Consider the following 11,218-nt stretch of genomic DNA (forward strand, 5'->3'; position numbering starts at 1 on the left):
AATGATATTGAGAGAGAACTTGCGAATCTATTACTTAAACTGCTAGGATGTCGGTCTAAACTTTGAACTAACTAACCACCAAGTTCAACATATCAGATTCCTAGCTTTGTCAGAAATCAGCAATTCATATCAGCGTTTCAGAGCATATGACAAGCATTTGATAATGTATGCTATGATAGCTAGGTTTATAAACTTTAAACACAAAATTATGTCGGACTATTTTTTAAATCTGTTTTAATTAGTAGAACGCTGAGGTTAAATTTAGTGGTCCAGTCCAACAACAACTTTTCCAAATAATTTGAGGAAAGGTCTTCTAATGCTCAATTTCCATAGGAAAGCCACGCTCTGTAACCTATAATAAACGTCTACTATAGATTTTTGCCATAGTTACACTTTGAGTACCTTAATACCTGCATTATTATATTACATTTTAATTGAAAGAGCAAAGCCCATCAATCTCTAATAAACGTGTTAAATAGACCTTATTACATATAGCAATGATAAATTATAGCAAGTAAAAAAATCAATACCATTTTTATTTTGATCACAACAACTATCAAACAATCCCGAAACTATGTAATGTCTTGTCAACTATTTTTGTTTCTTGAGAAGTAATCTAAACTTATGTCAACTTCATGTACACTATCATGTAAATTTTCTTGTTCACAACACAACAAACAAATTGTTAAAACATGAAAAACCTTCAGATCTTTCAATGTCGGAGAACCTTCTTCAACCAGAACATATTAAACCAAAACTGAGGATCATTCCGAAATGTATTGACATTCGAACCGAAAATCTCCCCACAATTCCATGCATGAGAAAGTCTGTAATCGTTCCTTATTTTTTATAATAGTGCACACCATACATATAACATCAAAATTCGTGGAAGATTTCTGAATAGAATTTTGGGTGAAATTTTTGTTATCTAATTAAATAACCTTCTCTTTACAGTTTTCTAACTGACAGGCTGTACATTTAATTACCATAAATATTGATAAGATTTACATTTATGTCTCGATAATTTCTCCTAACTAAAGTTAAATTACCCATTATTAAATGCTATTGTCAACTAAATAGCTCAAAAAAGTCCATAAACATATTACACAAATGCTATTTTAAACACAAAGTCCTTTGAACTATCACTGACTTCCATGCAAGGATTTGATAGAAGTAATATCCTACATTTTATAACATTTACTTAGTGTTAAAATCGTAGCCTGAGGTCTAGACAACCACGATGTGAATAAATATTAATGTACAAAATATAGTATAAAACCTCGAACACTATTATTTTTATTAAATACAAGTACGGGATCACTTTGTAATGCTATGCCAACGCATATTTGACTAGTATCCTATCATGAAGCAAGAAACTATACGTTGTTCTGTTTGAGAAGCAAATTAGAGCTTCAACAGTAGATACTGCTTAATCAATATTATATTAGATCCATTATGGCTCATACAATATTGTTACTGTATCTTGCTTGTTCACTATTGTTGCGCTTGGATCATCATCATATCTGCATAGCAACTTTTCTTTAAGTAAGTTGTCTTTTAACAATGTTTTAGACATACATTGTAATATAAAAACAGAATTGTGACAAGGAAACTTACAGGCTAAAACTTGTTGGTTTAATTTTCATACAAAATATTACTTCAAATAGTATTCTTATTGTGTACTTATATCAGTACTTATTTCTCTACGTAGTTATTGGTTTTATTATTAGAAATAATACATTAATGTTAGTTATTAATTTAAATTATATACAATGATTTACTCATAACGTGTTTATATTCTCTTTTAAGCCTCAGCTCTTGACTATGCTGGCTTGTTTTGGGTCACTGTGGCTATTATTCCTATCAGGATTGGATCTCCCCGGATTTGAATCCGTGATCTCTCAGCTATAGAGCCGTGACTTTATCCACTAATTTACAAAGGAAGGCAAAATTTATAACGTTTTGTGTTATAAAAGGATAGTCAAATTTTCTCACTGCAGAGGGCACAAGAATATTTTATGCAGCCTTGCTCAGTCTGGACTTAACTGACTAAATAATTCATCGATGCCTTTATTGTCCACAGAGGACACTTCTTACTTCTAAAGATATTTCCTGTTTGCAAAGCTAATTAATTTCACTGCCCACAACCTCAATGCCTCTCAATATTTCTTATAGTATTAGTATAAAAATAAAACATTCTTTTGCTATTGTCTCAAAGCATGTGTATCAATATATTTAAGACGAAGATGCAAATTGAAGATGAATATGGTTCTGTTTGTTATAATTATCTGCATGGTGCGCATTAATTTTTAAATATATATAAACAGCCTCTTCGGCAAGTTCTATATCTTCCCTTGTTCATTTAAAGCCTTTTACGGACATATAACAATAGTTATGGTAAGAGTCAATAGCAGTAAGAGTGACGGTCATGTGTCTGTCTCCTGAGAAGGAATCCACAAGAAGAGGCCGAAGTCTGTAGTGGTAATACATCTGGGCCACGTTTGCAAACACACCTCACCAGATATTTGTTATAATTTCTAGACAAATCAATGGAAATAAAAGGAAGTAGGGGCATAACAAAGGATGATAATATGGACAATGATATCCTCTTACGGCTCTGTTGCTAGTTTTATTCCACCTGGGGTATCTTAATATTTCATTTTTTGTTGAGGACAACAAGCTGATGAAATCTCTCACTACACATCTATATATATATATATAAATGAATGTTTGTGTGTTTGTCCTTTATGGAATCGTAACATAAGTCAGACCATTATGAAAATTTGTATGTATACGTATTTTTCCACGGAGAAGGTTTATAAGCTATGCCCATTGATGTAACTCACCACCAAGCGGCGCTGCAAAAGATAAAAGGTTTCAAAGCGCCTGCACACTATAAACTGCAATTACGAGACAGTTACGTATATTACATAGCCAAACACTATTTGAAGGCGGTAAGTTATTATGTATATTTGTCTTTAAGATACATTTCTGATTGAACTTAAAGTTAGAGTGTTAGATCACTTTATAATAAAGTACATGTACGTGCACAATGGCTATAAACATAAACATATTTTCTTGATCGTGGCAACAAGGCAAACTCTACATCGGCGTTGTAAATATAATTCAATTAAACCAGAAGTTCACATACACGGGCAAAAGTTGTGAAAAGCGTGCAAAGCCGCGGGAAACAGCTAGTAATCCTATAAAGGCTAGGATCTCTGTTCTGCTTTCGGAGTTACAGTATTCAAGAATGGTAAGTGTGGGGTTGGAACTGCCTTTAGCTAAGATCTTATAAAAGGTAAGTTTTAGCCAGAATAACTTGAAGAGAGGAAGTGACTACTATCTCAGTCATATTACCTTGTAAGAGGCAGAAGTTCCCGGAAGTTCCGAAATATTCCAGTGAGAGCGGGTAGGAGGAGAACTTCGCGTTTAGTTTTGAAAACCCATTAAAACTACATCCACTCCAAAAATCGTCCTCCACAATACACATGTACCAATATCGACCAACACCTTACCTCCACCAGGGTTAGTAATGTATCGCTGCTGGAAATTCATGGCGTTGCCCAGATCATACCTTCAGGAGTTATTGGATCTATGTAATTCTTTACCTGGGATTTACGGTATTCCTTAAATTTGTGGCTCGGTTTACAATGGGATAATAAAACGTTTATTATCTACACGAGTTTGTGAACGTATTAGGCACACAAAACTTCAAGAACAAACCAAAATTCTACAATATTATATGGATATTAAAGAAAACCATAAAGAAACTCTAGAAGAAATAACTTCGCCAGAGGATGCAGCATTATATTACTCAAAAGCGAAAAGCCTGTATTAAATAGGCCTAAGTCGTAATGATTGCTGATCGGTTGCACTCTATCCAATAACAAAATAATTTACTTCTTTTTGTAAAATATCTCCAGATTATAACATTTCAATTATATCATCGTGTTGACGTAATGTGAAGAGTAACCCTTTAAAATCGGCCGCGCAAACTTAAGAACCAAAGTTTTAAAAACTAGAAGATTATTTCAAATGAAGCATAAAACGAAAACGAAAGCATAGTTACATAGCATATTTAACTGAATATTACAACATCATTATATGGACGATATCATTCTGGATATTGGAGCGGTAAAAGCCCATATGATCGCGCTGATGTGGAAGGGTATGTACTGTATTCCCAGGAGGGTGCTTTGCGGCTGGCCAAACCGGTGTATTCCCAAAACAATACATTTTAATTCAGACGAGATAGAGTTTCTATAATGCTCACTGATGTTCAAATGGTCAATAAATTTTAATTATACCACGTATATCTCATTTCAATGCTATGGAGAACTTATAATAAACTATATTCACTTTCGTTACATTCTAACCAAAAAAAAAACAGATTAAGCGTTTACAAATTTAACCCAGCAATTTTCTGGATTTGGTTTATATTATTTACTTATGGTCTAATGGTATAAAATCAGTAAATATTTAATTACGATCGTAAATCTCTTTTAGTGACAATCTAAGTGTTTTCAATTCCATATTTTCAACGGAAATTGTTTTATTGTTGGGTTTTTAAACTCTATAATAGTAAAAGTTAAGATTTGTAGAAAAAATTTGCACAAAAAATTAATAAAATTGTGCCATCCCTTTGATCTGTACCATAACTTGGATTAATTTCACCTCCTTTATTATAACTTTAAAAAAATAATTTTAGGAACGTGCGGTGTCTCCCGTTTTTAAGCATGTAATAAAGTATCAAAAGTAAAAATCTAATCAAAATTGTGGCAGCCGATACATAATACGAAATACAAAATTCCATCTCACGATTAAAAATTGTTCTTAACAGACGGCTGTAGTGAAACGATCTTGAATTTTACCCCGCAAGAATGATATTAACCCTCAATTTCTTTAACGCCCTTATATTTTGTCGTAAATGCATAATTTTAAAGATTTTATTTATCAATACCCATCCAAACTCTTTACTGTATAGTTCGAGTATGAATATTTTTCCTGATGAACCAATAAAAATGTATTAAAAAACAAAAAGCGCTCGGATATGTATTAATTATATCTTTAAATTGAGACAACTCCTATAATTCTACGATTAAAATAAGGGTATAAAAGTATTTGTGGTTTAACAGTAGTCTTGGGGGTTAAAATCAGGATTTGGCCATTCACCTTATAGTTCCGATTTGGCCTCAGGTAAAATCCTTATTCTATTCAAAAATGCAAAAAAGGAACCTCAGGAGATGACATTATTTTCAAAAGAACAGACGAAGGCAACTATAAACAGCCATTTTCGGCTGAGCTTTAGCGAACAATACTCGAATGGGTGGAAAAATTCGTTTAAGTGGTTGCACAATATCCCTTAAATAAATTAACCTATAAAATTCAAAAATTCCTTTTTCTTAAAGCTTCATTTATATGAAAAAATACACCATCTAGTTCAATGGGAGTCACACAATGGGAAATTGCTTAGTGTTAGTGAACATTTTTACATCGACCTTATTATATTGGTAAATATGATGACAGCAAGAAAATCACAGAATAAATAAACTGAGTACAATCGTTTGTCATAACAGTGCTGTTTGTTTCCAATCTGGAAATCCTTGGTTTGTTCGGAATACTATCATGATAGTATTATCGCCCCCGTGTTATCCCGACGCTGGGCGATTACATCAAGGCGCAAGCTCGGCATGCCTTAGACTCGGCTAATTCCTCGTACCTGAACCACGTCAGGGCCTGGTCTTCCCATGAAGGCCCTGCTCCACTGCACAACATTAGACACGCATTGCTGCACCACCCTCCTTAGGCGCTTCACTCATCTAGACTTGCTGTCCATCCTCAAATTCCGCCGTCCACGTACGTCTTGTTGGCATTGTTCATCTACTTGTTATCGACTTGAATTCATTAACTACACTTCAGAACTGTAGCATTTTCCCCAGCACTAAAGTGTGTGCTGAAATACAATGATGCTTTGCTCTCTAGCAGTCATTGGGACATTTTTCTGGGGGTTTTTCAGTTGCTCTTCCACGGTTCAGTTCTGTTCATTTGACATATACGAGTAAACATGTAAAATGAACTCACATATAAACATTTGTACCCGTAGGCAAGCTAGAATAAAATCCTTACTTAAGTAAGCTAAAGATAATTTATAAAATTCAAATAGATTTTTATAGATCCAAAAAGTTTCTTTTACTTATCACTGTAGTTATTTGTATTGCCTATAACTGATGGAAATAATAGATTTAATTTTTTTCACCATGATTCTTAGTTTTATTTGAATTATGCAAACTTTAAAACTAACAATAGAATATTGAAGAAATATCACTGTAATTTGTAGAAAAAACTTGAAATAAAATATGTTAAGTGTATGTTTAATCATAGCTTGGTCTTTTGCATGATTTTTAAGTCAATGTGTGTGTTACTGTCAGGGCTGCCCATACCTTTGCTAGACCCTCCCACACTGTTGGACCCGGGCACCCTCCTCAAAAGTAATATTTCAAGTGTAATATCCTGAGATTGCAGAGTTAGATTGCTTAAATAAAGTTTATCTGCAGATAACAACAGCAAAAATAATGTTAGTAGATGTTTGAAAATAGATGCGTGATGCCTTTTGCGTCAACTTTGGCTCTTTTGTCAAGTTACAGTTTATTTCTTAAGCTGAAATAGTTTTTTGCATGGAAGATACTGCTAAATATATGCTAAACCCTGTATTTTCCACTAATAACAACTTTGTTGTGTTTCCACGATAACCTCTTAAATTTCCTGAAATCTGAAAATTGAGTCTTGAGGCAAGATTGCTCGACAGTGTACACAACTCCAGCAGTCAACTGACACAGTTTTCAAATTTCAGAAAAACTAGTGAGCCTATCATTAACTCATAAACATCCGTCTGAAGAAACACCGCTATGTAACATTTTTTACTCTCTGTATGTGTCAGAAGCTGTGTATTAATCCTTTTTAGTTTTTTTTTTTTTTTTAGTACACTCCAGTTCTGGTCTGCTGCTAAAAATTTTAATGTTGGTTGTCACAGTCAAAAATAAAAGGTACAAATTAAAAGCAAAATCTGCTAACTGCATGAACACTAGCCAATTTTAAGCACCAAGTATTGACTTGGTCTTTACAGAGCAGACCTTTCATCCATAGAGGAATTATGAGGCAGAAACTTTGTTGAGTGAAGCTAGTTCCCTTCTTTAAAACATAGAAAGTGTTACTATACTATAGGCCAACCGCTATTAAAGAAACCTGCACAGAAGCAAATTTCTGAGCAGTACCGTGCAGGAGGGGCCCCCCTCCGGCGAGGAGTTGGGGTGGGGAGTGGGGCCAGCACCTTCTTGTATCTGTTTATCAGCTGTGCGGATCGTATCGTTCTCACAGTTTTGTTTACACTGCAGCTACTTTACCTGTTCTATAACTATATATTTTTGTGTGTAGGCATATACAAGTGTCGAAGTCTAAGCGTAAAACATTAATTAAACAGATTAATGTAGCCATAGATGTATACAGGAAACATTGTTATTTTGAGATTAGCCTTAGCCGTGCAGTGGCAGTGGCCATTAGAGATGTGTCGTACAATTCGAACGGGTCAATCAGGTGAATGAGTGATCCGGATCGGAGTGTTTCAAAAGACCCGTTCACTTTGAAAGTTTTGTTCAATTTTGCCTGACAACTGAATAAATTCGATATTTTTTTCCAAATCAAGTATATGAAATGAAATGAAAATGGTTTATTTTCCCAAAAATAGTACAATAAAACACATATACGAGTACATATACACGTAGTGCAACAAATGTATGCACATACATACAATGTCTGAAACCATGTATCAGAGTGTAACAATATGGTACTTATACGCAGTTTGTTATTTCTTATTATACAGTATAAACCTTGTAGTAATTCTATTGAATTCAATTACAATTTGAAAAAAGAAGAGTAGTATAACTGGGAAGAGCCTACATGGGCCTAGGGCCTGTGCTAGGCTCTGGCCGTGAATATTGGAACTCAAAACTAATAATAGATAAGTAAAAAAAGAAATAGTAGTTTTGTAATTTTTGAGATTATTAATTAATGGTAATAGAATGTATTTTTACTCCGGCTGGATGGTAATGACAACAGTGACCACGCAGGCAATTGATGTCACATTGATAATGGGTGAAGTGAATAAAGCTGAGCAAATGCTCTTTCCTCCAAAAAATGAGTACGTACTCCAGTTTCATGTGAATAAAAAGAACTTGCTCAGTGGAGGCTCGGAGCACTTTCTCATGTTGACGACTAGACAATTGACTTGAAGTATCTACTCACCTTTTTAGGTGAATAAAACTAGGCACTTGCTCCAAAATGTGAGCAGGTACTCCAGAAATTACCGATCTACTCATTAGTAGATACAACTTGCTCAAGTAAAGACGTTCAATCTTGTGATGGCAGTTTTTACCTTTTCGTGCTGTAAAACTTTACAGAGTGCGTCGGGAATCTCGAGAGCAAGACTACCGAGCTCTTTATCGTTTTAATAAAATGAATGTTGAGTGGGTTAGTGATCATTTTCTTGGGGAAAACTTTGAAAGGCGTGGTGGTGCGTTGCCCAATTTGGACAGAATGCGTACTTTTCTTCGATATGTTGGTGATCCTGGGTTTCAGAGTGGTGTTGCCGAAGATGTTGGTATCGACAGAACTACAGTCACAAAAACCATTTCAGATGTAATGGCAGCTATATTACTGAAGAAAAACGTATGGATAAAATTTCCTTCTACAAGAGAAGAAATGGAACAACAAAAAGCCAATTGGCAAGAAAAATACAGATTTCCTTCAGCCATTGGAGCTGTTGACTGCACTCAAATACCTATACGCAAGCCTTCTGACCATGGCGATGAATATATAAATAGAAAGAGGTTTCCAAGTATAAATGTGCAGGCAACTTATAATTTTGCTGAAGAGTTCACAAGCGTAGATGCTTCTTGGCCAGGTTCAGTGCATGATGCACGAATTTGGAGAAATTCAGATATTTACAGAATTATGGAATTCAATCAAGCTAATGCACTTCTAATTGGAGATTCAGGTTACGGGATAGCTCCCTGGCTTATGACGCCCTATGAAAACCCAATAACTGCTAGAGAAAGGGCATACAATCCGTGTTTGGCCCAAGAAAGAGTAATAATTGAACGTTGTTTTGGTCAGTTGAAACAACGTTTCCCAATTATGCAAAACAAAATTAGGATTAAAACTGAAAATGTTCCGTCGATGGTTGTTTGTTGCTTTATTCTTCATAATGTAGCAAAAAGACTAAGTGATGAAGACTTTGACTTTAACATTGAGGAAAGGCAAAACAGTGAAGTTGGCAATGTAGAGAATCGTAACGAAAGAGACATCCGCAATAGAGGACAACAGAGAAGAACCGAAATTGCTCGGCTGATACATGGAGCTTAACAGCTTAAAAAGAATGTACTGTGTAAATAAATGTTCTGGTAAAAGAATAAAAAAACTTACCTACTTCCAATTCCTAAAAAAACAAAAACAATACCAAAAATATCTAAACTCTGGGGTAGTAATGACCGTATTTACGTGCGTAAGACTTTCAATAGAGCCAGTCTTACAGCCGTAAAGCTAGTGTCTGGGACAGTCGCTCAAGAGTCTTATGTAGGCAGTGCGTACAACCACGTATACAACACAGCCACAAGCTTTGTTGTAACACAGTAGGACCTAACCTTTGCTTGTGGCTGTGTTGTATACGTGGTTGTACGCACTGCCTACATAAGACCCTTGAGCGACTGTCCCAGACACTGGCTTTACGGCTATAAGATTGGCTCTATTGAAAGTCGTACGCACGTAAACACAGTCATTACGACCCCAGAGTTTAAATATTTTTGGTATTGTTTTTGTTTTTGTGTGTTTTTTTAGGAATTGGAAGTAGGTAGGTATTTTTATCCTAGGATAAGGATGAGAATTTATTTTACATTATTATACATTTATTACAGAGTAGTGAACTCCAATCGATCACAGTAAGTTGTTGAATAAGAAGTTCCAATCATAATTTTGTAGCACCATTTTGTGAACACCCTGTATACAATATTGTACTAACCAATGCAACAGAGAGCCCTCACATTTGTATTTAACTCTTTTCTGTCACACAAGGCTCTTAAATAAGCAAGCTTTTTGGAAGGCTAAATATCTGTCAAACAGCTTTTTTCATTAAACTTGTATAGCCTGTCCTCATGAATATTCTATTGCTTTTAATGCAGGCAGGTATCTGTTAATTAGGAGATGCACCGTCCTTGCATGTTTATATGTTATGAAATGCTTATATATTTTTCATTTATATTTAGTGACTGAGCTATTTACTGTACCCATGGATCTAATCTCTAAAGCAATAGAGAATAAGATGTTTTGTATTTGAAAAATCCACATCACAAGATCCAAGTTTCATCAGCTTTCTAACAACACTTTTTGTGTTCAGTGATAATCAACTTGGGGTGTATGAAAACGCTCAGATCCTACATAAGATACTTTCTTTTGAACCTACTGCCCACAGTCTCAAAAGTAAGATCAAAAAATTACTTTTAAGTAAATGTAATTACTAGAATTATGTTGATGATCAGGTGATGTGTAACTAGTTGATTTCAATCCTGACTTACAGCAGAATCGATCATTTTTATGAATACATTGACATTTTTTGTGTGACAAGAGTTAAATACAACAATCTGTTGTATTGGTTAGTACAATATTGTATACAGGGTGTTTACAAAAGGATGTTACAAACTTCTTTTTGTGAATGTCATTTTTGTGATCAATAGATAATCTTTGTATCATAAGCATAGAGTTATATGTCATAATTCAGAACAGTGGTATCTTATTAATGAACAACAAAAACAAAGGGCCTAAATTGGCTTTGAGGCACTGTAAGTGAAAATACATTCCACAAAGTCAAACTTAAAATGTCCTCTCTAAAATGAAGCATTTGATACAGTGAATAAAACTGAAGCAAAATTCAGGGGGCTATCCTCCATACACGTTGATGAGGGAGCTTGTCAAACACCTTGTTGGATTTAATACAAACTAACCCACTATAAAATAGAGCATTCTATCATCAACTTCAAGTTAAATATAACTAGTTCTCTTTTAAGAGCAGTATGAATAACAGTATGCCACAACACAGGCTCCATTGAATATGCATGCAGAATTTAGTCTGTAGCTAATTTCAATCTTGAAATAGTGATATTTTGAGACT

General features: G+C 34.5%; 1 protein-coding gene across 1 annotated transcript; it reads left to right on the top strand.

Annotated features, from left to right (window-relative positions):
* The first annotated feature begins 8,040 nt into the window (after positions 1-8,040).
* On the top strand, positions 8,041-9,420 carry LOC124363532 (putative nuclease HARBI1). Its single transcript, XM_046818781.1, has one exon. It carries the CDS (start codon positions 8,512-8,514, stop codon positions 9,418-9,420), a length of 909 nt encoding a protein of 302 aa, XP_046674737.1. The 5' UTR covers positions 8,041-8,511.
* Positions 9,421-11,218: the final 1,798 nt, after the last annotated feature.

The sequence above is a fragment of the Homalodisca vitripennis genome, chromosome 5, assembly GCF_021130785.1.
Source record: "Homalodisca vitripennis isolate AUS2020 chromosome 5, UT_GWSS_2.1, whole genome shotgun sequence".
NCBI classification, from domain to species: Eukaryota; Metazoa; Arthropoda; class Insecta; order Hemiptera; family Cicadellidae; genus Homalodisca; species Homalodisca vitripennis.

Coding starts and splice junctions, on each gene's coding strand:
- LOC124363532 (XM_046818781.1), top strand. CDS start 8,512: ATGAATGTTGAGTGGGTTAGTGATCATTTTCTTGGGGAAAACTTTGAA.